Source organism: Acomys russatus, chromosome 19, assembly GCF_903995435.1.
Source record: "Acomys russatus chromosome 19, mAcoRus1.1, whole genome shotgun sequence".
Lineage (NCBI taxonomy): Eukaryota > Metazoa > Chordata > Mammalia > Rodentia > Muridae > Acomys > Acomys russatus.
Window position 1 is genome coordinate 34967260 of NC_067155.1, and position 15213 is coordinate 34982472.

The 15213-nt window shown below is 50.0% G+C and overlaps 1 protein-coding gene across 1 annotated transcript in view; it reads right to left on the reverse strand.

The window, feature by feature from the left end:
- Nucleotides 1–15213, reverse strand: part of Sdk1 (sidekick cell adhesion molecule 1) — a 952579-nt gene that overhangs the window by 270042 nt on the left and 667324 nt on the right. Inside the window, exons 6-7 of the mRNA XM_051161155.1 lie at nt 8364–8475; nt 6610–6800 (exon numbers count right to left, since the gene is read on the reverse strand). Of these exons, the coding sequence (XP_051017112.1) occupies nt 6610–6800; nt 8364–8475 (303 nt within the window). The remainder of the gene's footprint in view (nt 1–6609; nt 6801–8363; nt 8476–15213) is intronic.

The window sequence follows — 15213 nt, forward strand, 5'->3', positions numbered from 1 at the left end:
TTCTTCACAGCGCTTCTTCCCTGACACACACGAGCCACAGTCTCTCTTTGTGGGTTCTTCATGCCACCCCAATGCAACGGCGGCTCTCAGGGGCCTTCCCCAACCCGTGACTGCTTGTTTCCACACAGTCTTCAGGATGATGGCTGAACCCCAGAGAGATGATCCGAGGATAGTTATCTACGGCGTGCACCTTTTTTACCGCTTGGTCTTCCGAGGGCAACTGGGTGAGCCGGTGTCTTGGCAAACGGGAGATTCTTCAAGAGTGCCCAGTTGGCACAGGCCTGCACAGAACTGTTAAATATCGATCATAGCTGCAGCCAATAAAACCAGGGCTTGAAACGGACACTTGCGTCTATAGACATAAGATAGAGACATCAGAGGAGTGTCATGCCCTGGGTGAAGTCAGAGTAAAGACAACGCCAGCACCGGCTGAATGTCCTGCAGATGGCCCGGCTGCAGATCAGAACCAGAGTTAGAGCCTCTCCCTAGGTAGGGGCCTTCTTTGAATTCTCCACATTCCCACACGACAGGGGTTCGAAGCAGACCTCCTGGCTTGCACAACCAGCCTCAGTGGAGGTGGTCAGTGCATACGCAGGCCACGTTGTACATCCCTGGGGCTTGGTGGTGGATTCAGTCGGAGTCCCAGGCCTGTTCTTCTCAGTTCACTTGCCACACTGGCTTCCCTCTGGTGTCATGCTGGTGCCATTGTCTGCAGTCACTATCCACACTGCGTGCCTTGTTCCCTGTAGCGGACAGAGTGCTCCCAGGATGCCTACAGCAGATCCCCCCCTGGAACCTGTATGCTCTGATTGTGACATGACGAACTTTGCAGGTGGGACTAAGGCCACCAATCTTAAAACTGAAAGAGTGGGAGAGCAGGGTTACCTGAGTGGCAGGGTCTAATGACATGAGACCGAACAGTGCAGAACTTTCTCTATAAGGAACCAGGGGAGGGGAGAGGCGGGGCAGAGATTTGAAGATGGAAGGAAAGGAGGAAGAGAGGAAGGAGGGGGAGGAAGGAAGAGAGGAAGGAGCGGGAAAGACAGGTGGTAGGAAGGAGGGATGGAGAAGGGGTGGATGGAGAAGAGGGACAGAAGAGGAACCAAGGAGGGAGGCAGGGACTAGACACGGGATATAAACAGCTGTTAGGTTAGGTGCTCGGTGTCAGTTGCAGAACAGCTGCACATCTGTGTGACACTGTATCGGCCACCAGGACTGGCTGTGTCTTAGAGTATCTGGGTTTCTGAGTGATCTGTGTCCAGGGAGTCAAAATAGCTCTGCAAGAAATAGAGTTCTCCGGAATGGTTGCTGCGTTGGTCAATCTTCATCGTGTGCTTGATTGGATTTAGAGTCGCCATGGAAACACACCTCCGGGAGTGTCCATGAGGATGTTTGCAGGGAGGGTTTAACTGAGAAAAGAAGGCCCCCTCCCTACTCCCTCCAGTGTGGGCAGCACCATTCCCTAGGCTGGGCGCTGGGCTAGATTTAAAGCAGAAAGCAAGCTGAGTACCACACCCATCTCTCTCTCTCTCTCTCTCTCTCTCTCTCTCTCTCTCTCTCTCTCTCTCTCTCTCTCTCTCTCTCTCGCACACACACACATACACACTCCCGCCCCCCCCCCCCGGCCTGAGGATGCAGTTTGACCAGCTGTCTCATATTCCTGCCACCATACCTTCTCCACTAGGATGAGCTCCCAAACTGTGAGCCAAAGAAACAACCCAGCCTCCTTAAGTTACTTTGGTCAGTTATTGTCTTATCCCAACAATGAGAAAAGTAACTAACACAGCCTCTCTCTGCTCCTGTACCAGGGCGGGCGTGAAGGAACTCTGTGCCCGGTGGCAGGGGTGGGTGTGCAGAACAGCTGTGGTTCCCTGCAGGACATGCTAAATCCGCCAGTCGTGAGGACGAGGTGCACAACTGTCCCCCACGGTGATCCAAGGTGCTGTAACTGGTAAGAGTCACTGCCCTACTTTCATTTCTGGTACTGTGATGTAATACCCTCACAAAAAGAAACGTGGAGGAGACGGGGCTTGTGTTAGCTCACAATCCCAGTTACAGTTCACCACTACAAGGAAGAACAGCTATAGTGGGAGACTTGAAACAGCTGGTTGCATCACATCTAAAGTCAAGGACGGAGACTATGACCGCAGGCACATTTAGTACTTGCCTTGCTTTCTCCACAGTCCAGGGCCGAGTCAAGGAGTGGTGCTGCCCACTTATAGGCTGGCTCTTCCTGCACCAATTAACTTAAGTAGGTCAATCCCTCACAGACATGCCCACAGGCCAACTGGAGCTGGACAGTCCCTCACTGAGACGGTTCCTAGGTGACTCTGGACTGTGGTCACGTTGACAGTTAACCATCACAGTCGCCATCCTTTGTTGTGTCCCGAAGCTCCGAAGGCTTCCATGGGTGGCGAGAGCATCGTGGCTTTTAGTGTGAAAAGAATGTGACGTGTACACTCGTGGATGTGACATATGCACTCACTAGCCAGCCCAATGCAAGGCACGCTGTGACAGAGTCATGCCAGCAGCATGTGAAGTCGTCCTTTCAGCACTCTGAGGTGATATTGTCTTATTGCCTCTCCATCATGTGGGTCAGTGGCCTTATCCATTGCTTCTCCGCGTCAGGGATAAGAACCAAGGCTAAGAACACCCAAGACTCCCATTAAAGGTAGTTACCAGCACAGTCAGAAGCAAACTCTGTAGCCTATGCTTAGACCTCACTGCCACATAACTTGCTACCACCCGCCAGTTGCCACAGAGCATGGCAGAGAGAGACTCCTGCACAGTGACTTCTGGGAGGTTCTCAAGGGACAGCTAGCCTCACTGACAGGTAAGCTTGCCAAAAACTAAAGAATGGACATCCAAGGTCAGTCACAAGACAGCTGCTCAGAGCCTGAGCGGGCACATCCAGGGTTTGTCTCCCCCAGAGCACGCCCCAGACACTGGATGCAGAGGCAGAGGCTGTGCTCAGGAGACGGCAGAACTGCTTAGGGAGTGCAAAGTTGGAGGCAAGGCCATTGCAGCCATGAGAGATCTCCAGCACAGAACAAGAATGTTCCCTGGCAGTAGCCAAGCCCACAGTCTGTCAGCAGATGCAGGGCGGGGCTTTTCCTCTAGTCCCATCCACTATGGTAGGCATAGTGGTTCCTATGCCTGGAAGGTGCCACTGAGAAGAAGAAGGTGGGGGCACAGGAGGAACTCATGGCACCAGAGGATGTCATGGGGCCAGGTTATATAGCAGCCTCTGAGTGCGAGCTGGGAGCTGTCACAGCAGAGGTCAGAAGGAGGAGACCGGTCATGGGGACAGCAGGATGACAGAGCAGTGAGGGAAGTAGGCGAACAGGACTCCGGACTCTGCCGGGTGGGTGCCAGGTACCTTCTAGCGATGAGAGCCAGGGTTCCTGCTTAGACTCCAGGAATTGAGTAATCCAACAGCAGCTGACAGACAGAGTAAATAGCCGCTGCCGTCTGTCTCGTCTCATCAGTGTGAAATGGACATAATTGGACGGCGATCTCCCTTGCTTTCGTTCATCTGCATCCTCATATCAGTAGCTCTCTACCCAGCTCTGTTGGTGACAGCCTGGGAGATTGGTCACGCTTCCCCAGGATCCCTCCCCGATGTGGTGGCTGGACTGGGTGACAAACTCTGAGTCCCTTGCATCAACAGAAACTCTGTTTTCAGGGTTTCCTCCAATGTGGCCCAAGCACAACATTCCACCTGTCACAACAACTTCTAAACAAAAGCGGGATGGAAGTCAGCCTTACTGAGACAGAGCCCTGGGGCCGAGGGGCGGCTCAGTGGGGGCGGTACTTGCTGCACAAGCATGGGACTCTGAGCGTGTGCCCTCAGCACTCGTGTAAAGAGATGGGGCACGGTGGCACGCCCCTGTCCCTCTAGCACTGAGGGATGCAGTGTGTGAAAAGAGGAGGATCTCTAACGCCTGACGGCTGGTCAGTGTTAGATGAAGTGGTAAGCTCCAGGGTCAGGGAGAGACTCCATCTCAGAAACTAAGGTAGATGGTTCAGTGGTTACAAGCATGTCTTGTTCTAGCAGAGGACTCTGCTTCAGTTCCAAGCACCCACATTAGGAGGCTCGCACCTGCCTTTGACTCCAGCTCCAGAGGACCTGGGGCTCTCTTTGGGCTTATGCAGGCAGCTGTAAACACACACACACACACACACACACACACATCTATTTTTTTTAAATCTCAAAAATAAGAATATATGGTTGGAGGGCAGATTTGAGTTTGAGGCCAGCCTGGTCTACAGAGAGAGTTCGAGGACAGCCAGCAAACACAGATAAATTAAAATAAGGTTGAGAGTGATTGAGGAAGATACTCAGTGTCAACACATACATGAGCATGCATGTGCGTGCAGACGCGTGCACACACACACACACATACACAAAAGAATGGAAACATGTTGCTGTGCCTTTATCAGGCACAAAGAGCCTTCCGTAACATGACTGATGGTGAGTGCTAAACACAAAACCCCGACTTTGATATGAATTCGAGATCAAAGTTGGGATGATAGATTTAAATACTTGGGAAAGGAATGGTGATAGAGACAAACATCTGAGTTTATAGGGGAGATAAATTTCCTCACTTGTTTAAATTACCTTAAAATGTTTTTTAACACAATATAGTCCTGTCTGCGAGAGATTTACACATCACAAATTTTAATTTTGGTTCAATCTATAGTGCAGGGTGCTCAGGCGGGCCATAGATCAAGTCTCTACTGAAAATGGGATGTGATTTTCACATCCATATCTAACATCTAACACCCGCAGCCGGAGGAGAGCTCAGACCCTCGGGTGGGATCCGCGGTGATGGGCGACTCTCCTCTATGGCCCAGACTCTGATTGCCCTCATGACCTCTTCTGGAGGGTGCAGTCACATGGAGAGCACCCCAGTGTCTACCAAACATGAGAATGCTCAGGCCAACTGCCGTCCACGCTATGCTCCTGGATGCTTGCTAATTGCGTAGGAATCTGTCTGTGTTTTCTTCTCTTATTTTTGCAAAAACGGCAAACTGCAAAAATGTATGATGGAAAGAGCGATTCTTCTGGGAGGATTTTTTTCCCCTGCCATCTTCAACTCCTCTCATTTCAGGTAAGAGATGGCGTGAAGCTGCCTGTGAGGCGCTCTCTATCAGCAGCGGCTTCTACTGAGGAACAACGGGTCACCAGGACAGTAGCTGCAGCCATTTTAAGAACAAACTCGTGACCACGCAGGATGCTGGGAAAATAAAACGTGGGTACTCACTTCCAGGGTAACGTGCGCATATCATAATCTAGTGATGAGCTTGCAATTCCCTCAGCCTCAGCCCAGGCCACGCTCTCATGACTGATCTCCTAGTGCTCAGAGAGTGGCAACTCACTGAATTTAACTTTATCTGCCCACCCCACCTCTGGGTCATACTTGGCCTTTTTTCTTTCTTTCTTTTTTTTTTTTTTAAGCAGCTGGCAGTCTCTGTTTCCTTCTGAGTCAAAGTCACATAGATTGACTTCTGAGTACAGATCGTAAGAGCCAGGGAGAGTCAGGGAGGACTTTGGGACGAGAGAAAGGCCAGGAGATGCACACAATGTCTGTGATGAGGTCTCTGCCTCGTCTCCACCCTCAAGCCTTACGGTGGCAGGTGGTTATGGTGTGAAGTGCCCCCTCCCTGTGGGCTTCCATGTTGCAGTGTTTGGCCTCCAGTCGGTGGTGCATTTTGGGGATACTTCAGAACTTTTGGTGGAGTTTGGCTCCAGGGGACAGATCTTTGAGGGTTATTATAATCTAGCTGGGATTTGGGCCAAGAGCTTAGGGGCTGCAAGGTCTTGCTGCCACAGAGAGAGCCTAACACTCCAGCATGCCTTCCCCACCAGGGTGGCCTATATGCCTTGGAATTATAAACTAAAGTAAGTCTGCCTTGTCTCGAGTTGTTTCTATCAGGCGTTCTGTCACAGGGAGACAAATAAGGAGTACAGCTGCGTCTGGAAGGTGCGACAGGCATCCCCGCTTTGGTCTTTGAAGACAAGGCAAACGGGACAAACTTGGAAGATAAACTCTACCATGCCATCGTTTACTGCACTAAAGATAAAGTCAGTGGGGGCACAGGGAGGTGCTCGGCTGCGAAAGGCGCGCTCAGCCAAGCCTGAGGCCTGAGTTTGATTCCCCAGGACACCTGGTGGGAGGAGAGAACTGACTCTTACAAGTTGTCCTCTGACCTCCACATGCATCCTGTGGCATGGGAGCATCCCCTCTCCAGCCATACGTATACAATGATCAATCAATCAATCAATCAATCAACCAATCAATGTAATGAAAAGTAAAAGTCGGTGGGACCGAGGAGATGGCTCAGTCAGCAATATGCTCACTGCATATGAGGAGCTACAGAAGTATGGAAAGATCCAGGTCCTAATGAGAGAGCCTATCTCGAAAAACTAAGTTGGACGGTAGCAGAGGAAGAGACACCTGATGTCAGCCTCTGGCTCCCACACGTGTCTGCAGAGGCAGCGAACACGCACAAACGTGGCAAGTCAGCGGGATGTACAGCAGCTGTCTTGCCTGCCTGGAGCTACCCGAGGACGCAGGCCAGCACCACTGCTGGTATGAGCATTACCTATGATGGAAAGGAAAGCTTTGGCCCTGGCTGGCTCAAACGCGCTGCCCCGGAGCGTCGCCTCGCACACGTACATCCCGGTGTCTGCCGAGGTCGGGTTGATGATGGTGAGCCGCCTCCCGTAGCTGTGCAGTCCACTTGTGAGTCGAACCCCGTTTCTCTTCCACTGCACACTCAGCTCCTCCACGGGCCTGCGAGAGAGCGCAAGGGCGTCGGTGACAGTGGCGGTGAATCATGGCCATGGCGGTAATAATAACTTCAGGCATTCGGCACGAGCTTGACACAGCTAATTCTACCAGGAACCGTGGCGGGTTGAACAATGGACATTTAAAAATCAATCCACATACAGCTCCGCTCCCTCATGGCTTGCCTCGATGAGACATTCTGCTCAGGGGCTATTGAGCAAGGATGGCTAATTGCGGCAGCAATGGACCATACGTGCTAATGATTCCATTTGCCCAGGAAAAGAATGCTTAAAATCAAGTCTCTTCTTGGTAACCTGCTATCTTTCCTCTGAGAGACTTGATACCCTATGAGCATATACAGGGGGAGGAAATCCCCCTCAGGCACAGTCATAGGGGAGGGGAATAACAGGAAAATGGGAGGGAGGGAAGAATGGGAGGATACAAGGGATGGGATAACCATTGAGATGTAACAAGAATAAATTAAAAAAAATTAAAAAAAAAAAGAATGCTTAAAATAACTACTACTAGGAGACCCACAGCTACATGGGAGGTGTGACCATCTAAACTTCCTCAGAGCATGCCCGGGACCACAAGGGCTAGAGGAACTAGCTTCCCTTGGCTGCTCCGGAAGGCTCCCCCTATAGCTTGGGTCGTCATTGCTGAGGAGAGCTCTCCATCGCCGGGAGCTAAACTTCAAAGTTCCATCCACTGCAGAGGCAATGAATGTGGGGACGTATCCAGCACGAGGTTACCTGCGTTCTTCAACATGTGACATGCAGTGCCCCAGGATAAGCGAGCCCACTGCAGTCGGAAGTGTGGGGCTCAATCACTGTTCCCCACATCCCCGTCTCTTCACAGGAGGTTATACAAGTCCAGGTTCTTTTTCTTTTTCTGAGTGTGTGAGTGGACGTGTGTGTGTGTGTGTACATGAAGAGGCTAAAGGTAGGTCAATGTTGATGTCTTTCTCATCATTTCCCACCTTATATTTTGAGACAGGGTCTCTCACTAACCTGCAGCTTGTATAGGCTGGATTGGCTGGCCAGCCAACCCCATGAATCCTCCTGTTTCCATCTCTCCAATGTTAGGGTTACAAGAGTGAGATACCACACCCAGCTCTTACATGGATGCTGGGGACTAGAACCCGGGTCCTTGTGCTAGTGTGACAAGCGCTTAACTGACTGAGCCATCGCCCTGGCCTCTAGGCCACATTCTGTGTCCTTTATTTGAAATGCTCAGCCATCATAAGTACTTGGCATTTTGGATTTTTCCCCTCTGGAGTAGTTGTATATTCATAGCGAGATGGCACAAGGATGGGACCCAAGTCTAAACATGAAATTCATTTGTGTTTTGTATGCACTTTGCACACTTAGCCCAAAGGGAATCCCACCTCAAATTGTTAGTGTGTCTGTCTTTTGACTGTAACCCATCAGACACAAGAGACTAGGTTTGAAATTTTCCACTGTGGCTTCACATCAAATCTCAAAGATGTATATTTTGAAGTATTCAGGGTCTGCGTTTTCAGATGACGATGCCCCCTCTGTGTCCCCACGCCCACAGGACACCCTGTACCTGGCATTGGCTATGCACTCCAAGGTAGTCTCACTGGACCCTGCCACCACACTTCTGTTGCCTGGGGCAACCACGATCATGGGGGCCATGGCTTCGCGGGGGCCAGTATCTCCTGTGGCAGAGAAAACAAAACATTCATGGACTTCTCCTCAGAATGGAAGCTGAGGTGAGTGGGGAAGGACACACCCAGAACCTCCTGACTTAGCAGGACCCCTGGAGGGAGCCTGGAGTGTGATGTTTTTACATCACCCCTGGCCTCTGTCAGATGGCACGTGACAGAGTCTAGGCGCAGACAGTTTTGTCTGTCTGCCGGCCATCTGTCAATACTGGGTGCAGCGTGTAGCAGGAAGATTTTCAGGGGCTTAGTATTTTCCAAAATGCTTCCCTTTTCCCCCCATTGATCTAAGCATTTGCTTATTGAAATCACCTGGCATACCCACTGTGGCAGTTAATCTTAATTGTCAGCCTGATGAGATTTATAATTACCATGGAAACAAACCGTTAGGCCGGTCTATGAGAGGGCTTCTAGGGTAGGCTAAGTGAGTTGGGAAGACCCACCCTGACTGTGAATGGCACCGCTCGGGCCTGGGATTCTGGGCAGAGTACAAAGGAGAGAGAGCTGAGAGCCAACATTCAGTAGGCTTCCTGTCTAAGGACTGTGCGCCACCACAGCCCTTATACGCTAAGTCCCCACCCCCACCCCCACCTCCTGCCATGGACTTTCACCTCAAACTGTGACACAGAATAAACACTTCTCCTAAAAGTTGCCCTCATCAGACATTTCTGTCACAGCAAAGAGAGAAAAAAAAAAAAAAACCCTAATATGCTCACTGTTTTCTAATTAGATCACCTGGACAAATATGTCATGGACTGGGAACACCACTAGGCATGGGGGTGGGGGGGTGGGGGTGGGCAGAATCAGCTCCCGTGACTCCCTGGGTGTATGAGACTGGGAATAAAAACAAACAAGTGACTAAAATGCAGAATGACCCCCGCCCCCTCCCCCTCCCCCACCTCACCGCCCCGCCTTGGTTCTTCACACTGAACAGTCAGGGGGTGGACAGTTGTGGCTATTCAGAATGGTGGCTCCTGAGGGCTTTGATCCGAGGTGGAGTCACATGTGGAGAGGGAATGGTGAGGGAAAAGAGGGGCTTCTGGCCAGCACAGGTTTCCCCCAGTGCTGAATCTGCTCTTCCTTTTTTAAAGGAGGAACTGGCTTTATATTATATATTATAATTACATAACTATATAATATAAAAAGGCGGCATTGAGGAGTCAGCTCCGTTGGTAAAGTGCTCGTCCTGCAAGTTGGATTCCTAGAGTTCTAGAAAAGCCAGGTGTTCTGGGGCACCCTTCTAATCCTGAGGATCAGAGACTGCCAGATGCCTGGGGCTTTTTGGTCAGCCTGGCCTATGTGGCAGGTTCTGGGACAACAGTGAGAGAGACCTTGTCTCTCTTTAAAAAAAAAAAAAAGAAGAAGAAAAAGAAGAAGAGAAAAAGAAAAGGTGGATGGTGCCCAAGGAATGACATAACCCAAAGTTGTCCTTTGGATTCCACATGCATGCACACACACACACACACCTTCATACACCTGTATATGTTTCTCTCCCACCATTCCCAACACACACACACACACACACACACACACACACACACACACACACGCTGGTGCTAAAGGATCTCAAGTTCAAGGCCAGCCTAGGCTACACAGTAAGACCTTATCTCCAAAGCAAAAACCGATCAGTATCAAGGTATGTGGGGCTGGGTAGTTGGCTTCAGTCAGGAAAGTGATGGCGGCTCAAGCATGAGGATCTGAGTTTGGGTCCCCAGCACCCACGTGAAAAGCTGGGTGAACCCCTATAATTCCAGCCCTGGGGAGGCAGAGGCAGGAAAATTCCGGGGGGTTTGCTAGCCAGCTGTGTGGCCAGATTGGTGAGAGACCCTGTCTCAAACATTGGGTGGAGGATGGTTAAGGAAAATACTTGACGTTAACATCCATGTGCACAGACACATATTATGGGTGTGTACTCCTCCTTCCCTCCCACACACGTGCACAGACATATTAGCACATAACACACACACACACACACACACACACACACACACACACACACACACTGATTACAAAGTACTTGGGCCATGCGGGGCCATCAAATACATTTTCTTAAACATGCACATTGATTTAGTGGTGGGAGGTCTATCTTCACGCACCTTTAGGTTCCGGGGGAGTGCACAGCTGTGCTGGCCTCACCCAAACCCTAGGCCCCTGAACTGAAGTTCCCTCTGGGACTCCCCTGGGAATATTCCTGCTGGCACCCTTCCTTTGAAACTTCAAGGATGGCCCGCCAGATGTCAGCCTGTCATGAGGGCCGGGGCATATACTAAGTGCCAATCTGAGGAGCACCTGGTTTGTCACCTGTGAAAGCCGCTGATGAGGAGAAATGACACAGGGAGCTAATATTTGCCAATGGTTATGAGGAGTGAAGGAGAGCAGCAGCAGCGGGGCTGTAGAGGTCACCGAGCAATGTGCCCGCCTGCCATTAATCACTGCGCAGCCACCACAGCAAGAGAGGGAGCCCGCACTTGGCAGTGGTCACCACCTTGAGGAAGATGATCCCAGTGGGAACCTCGCTTGCCCAGGCCAGTCAGAGAGAGACTGAACACTAGGCACTGCTGCATAGCAATATCTAAGCAGAACAGAAGCCATCTTTCATAATCCCAGCTGTGCCTGCTTGCAAGTGGTCCCAGCTGGGCTTGTTGGCTGTTCAGTTCCTTTCTAGAAGTAGAGAGGATCATGGGACCTTCATCTGAGTTTTCAGCCACTCCTCTCAGCCAGTTGTCTGCTACTCTGTCCTCATTGTGTAGCGCATTAGGGTTGAGATATATGTGTGGGGAGCCAGAGCCAGAGCCAGAGCCAGAACCAGAGCCAGAGCCAGAGCCAGAACCAGAGCCAGAGCCAGAGCCAGAGCCAAAGGCAGAGCCAGAGCCAGAGCCTGAGCCAGAGCCAGAGCCAGAGCTAGAACTAGAGCTACAGCCAGGTAGAGCAAGAGCTAGAGCTAGAACTACAGCTAGAATTAGAGCCAGAGCCAGAGCTAGAACTAGAGCTAGAGCCAGAACTAGAGCTAGATCCAGAGCCAGAGCTAGAACTAGAGCTAGAGCCAGAGGCAGAGCTAGAACTAGAGCTAGAGCTAGAACTAGAGCCAGAGCCAGAGCTAGAACTACAGCTAGAACTAGAGCCAGAGGTAGAACTAGAGCTAGAACTAGAGCCAGAGCCAGAACTAGAGCTAGAGCCAGAGTTAGAGCTAGAGCTAGGCTGGAGAAGACTAGGGGAAGGGGCTTACTTCCATCTACACAGCCACAGAGAAGCCCTACATCCATCCCAGGCACACACCTTCCACTGCAGCTACCCTTTTCCCATGTTCTGCAGGTGAGCTCTCAACAAAGCTTTGGCTTGTCAGTGGAACCTTGGCAGGAGGAGGGTATAGGCATTGGCAAGTTCCCACCCACACCAGGAGAGATATCTCTGAACAGCACTTGAAGCTGGACACTGTTGGGTGATGGGTGCGGCAGAGGCACCTTTTTCCACTCTGGGTTCCTGAGGATGCAGACTGTTTACTGAGCATCTTACTTTAAGCACACATAGATCTTGTATTACAGGGTGCCCTCACCCACCAGGGGTAAAGGATCAGTGGAGGGACCTGCTCTACTCAAGGTCACCATGTGTCAGCCTGTTCTTTCTCCCAGGCTCCCCGCCCCCAGCTCCTGCATCCTTTCAGATGATGCTACGATCACACAAGACCACTGGTGAGAGAAGAAGGGCAGAGGAATGAAGACCATAACCACAATATATACACAAGGACACCAGAAAGGTGAGCTTGACCCATTAAACGCCCCGCCCCCAGCAAGGTCAAAGCAAGGCTTGAGGAAATCCTGATTACAAAACCAACACGGTTACTATCAAAATTGTAAAGCAATGCAATAAAACTGTGCATAAGTAATTGAAACCCAGACATCCCGACAGCAAGGAGAGGGCTCATTATAGCAAGTTGTTCCAACATGCTTTCTTCCTGTAAAAGGATGGTTTAACTGTATTTTACTTTACTTTACTTTATATTTCTTATTAGGCAGCGTCTCACAGTTTTGAACTCCGAGATGATGAGCTGGCTAATCTTGGTTTTCATCGTGCGCCATCTTGAAAAAAGGGACCTCAGTAAAGGTTGCCCCCATCGGATTGGCCCGAGCTACATAAAAAACGTAACCGACAGTGAACCTAGGAGCAAGCCAGTGAGCAGCTTTCCTCCATGGCTCCTGCGTCTGCTCTTGCTGCAGTTTCTGCACTGACTTCCCTCCATGGTGGACTAGGATTGGGACATATTAGCCCTTCATTCCCCAAGTTGCTTTGGGTCATGGTGCTTATCACAGTCACAGAAAGCTAACTGGAAAGGATGATTCCAAGTTCTAATCGTTTGCCTTCACTTCCCCAGTGCTAGGATTACAGGCGTGTGCTACCATGCCTGGTTTTATGTGGTGCTGAGGGCAGAACTCAGGGCCTCAGGAATGCCAGGCAAGCACTCTACCCACCGAGCTACATGCCCAGCTCTTCTTTAGATTTTCGGGTTGTTGTTGTTGTTTGTTTTTGTTTTTGTTTTTTTGAGGCAGAGTTTCTCTGTATAGCCTTGGCTGTCCTGGACTCGACTTTATAGACTTGAACTCACAGTGATCCACCTGCCTCTGCCTCACTGAGCGCTGGGATTAAAGGCGTGCACCACTGAGCCCAGGCTCCTTCTTTAGATTTTAATTAAAACATATACACACAAGCTCAAAACACTTAAACTAATATGGAACAACTTCCCCCCCTCCTTGACCAAGGGCAATCTAATCTCTCCTAAAGCTTTTTAAGAATTTAATGTTTTGCATCCATTGTTAGTCTTAACCGAGCAACTTTAAACATTAATGATTAATGTTCTGTGTGACTGATGAGCCCTGAGCTCATGCCATTTCACACAGCCTCTCAGATCGGTCGGTTGTTCCTCAAAATAGCGCTTAAGTTTGTGCCCTGATTGCCAGGAGTGCGTCGTGAGGGGCGTGTGTGTGTGTGTGTGTGTGTGTGTGTGTGTGTGTGTGTGTGTAGTATTTAGTGTACTTAAACATACTAAAAGACACATATGTATATATAAACTTAAATTTCATATATAGCTATATAGTTGATAATATACATATTTGCACACTCCTTCAGAAAATAAAGGCAATGAGAAACTCAAGAAAAACCAAAGGTCTGTCTGTACAAACAGAAGGTCAGTTGTTGAATACCATGCAGTCATGAAGCGGATCATCTTTGCACGGCAAAAGCAATATGAAAACTGTGTATACATCCCAATTTTCACTAATAGTTACACATTTAGTAGTTTGTCGTCTGACTAGAAAGATGCAACTATGCGTGTGGAGCAGAGTGTAAATGTCATAAGCCTCAGTGGTGGACAGAAGGAACACCTGGGGAGAGCAAGCGGTGAGCTCAAGGGAGGTGGCTTCCCATCCCACAATGCAATAGGGAAGAGCCAAGCTTGGGTCCCCGTAGGCCATGAAATAGGATGTGTAAGGATACACCACACACTCACACACAAACTCACACTCACACACAAACTCACACTCACACACATACACACACTCACACACATACACACACACACAAACACAAACACACACACCCTTTATAACTCTTAAAAACCAATCTTTCCTTCTCTGTGTTTCCCTCTGGGGTAGTGTATAGAGTTAAACTAAGCCTTAACAGGTGAGAGCACTTTATTTCTCCCTCTCTCTTCTTGTCTTTTTGTGATATGGGGGTTGAACTTAGGCCTAGCGCGTGCTAGCAAGCGCTCACGGCTGAGCTACACTCTCAGTCCCTCTAGTCAAGATCCTAGTCAAGTGTTCTACCAGTGAGTTATGGCCTCAACACTCCTTTCCCTTTTTATTTTGAGACGAGGTCTCATGACTTTGCCCATTCTGGGCAACTTCGTACTCACCTCACGGTTTATGAGCTTCCTGCCTCCATCTACCTCCCAGTAGCCAGGACTCCAGGTCTCAGGTAAACGTCTTTATTTCTGTGAGTCCAAAAGTACCTGAGCTATAAGCCGCATGCAACAAATCTCCAACAATGCCTTAATTTGTTATAAATCAGAGGTTCCCAACTCCTTGGGGAGGGTCACAGACCAGACATCCTGCATATCCGATATTTACATTATGATTACTAGCAGTAGCAAAATTACAGTTATGACGTTGTGGGGGGAGGGGAGGGAAGGTCACCACAACACGAGGGGCTGTCTTACAGGGCTGTAGCACTGGGAAGGTTGAGAACCGCTGCTGTAAATAATCTGCCTCAGGGGCCAGCAAGATGGCTCTGCAGATAACGGAGATTGCTGCCCAAGTATGGTAACCTGAGCTCAATTCTCAGAAGCCACGTCACAGTGGAAGGAAGGACTCAACTCCACACAGTTGTCCCCTGACGCTACAGACGTGCCGCGGAACGTGTGCCCATATGCATATCACACACACACACACACACACACACACACACACACACACACACACACACACACACTATTTCTGTTCCTTAACTGGAGAGATGCTTACAGAAACCAAAGAGAAAGTAAGACAAAAAACAACCCCAACAGGAAGGGACCGGACTTTAAGTTGACTCTTCTGCATCCAGTAAGAACAGTGTTTACTGACGCTGTTGACCTATATACGGGATAACGGCGATGACTCTGCCCGAGGGGCCAGTGGGATGGCTGAACACGAGCCTGATGACCTGAGTTTGATCCCTGGAGCCCATGTAAAGGTGGAAGGCGGGAAC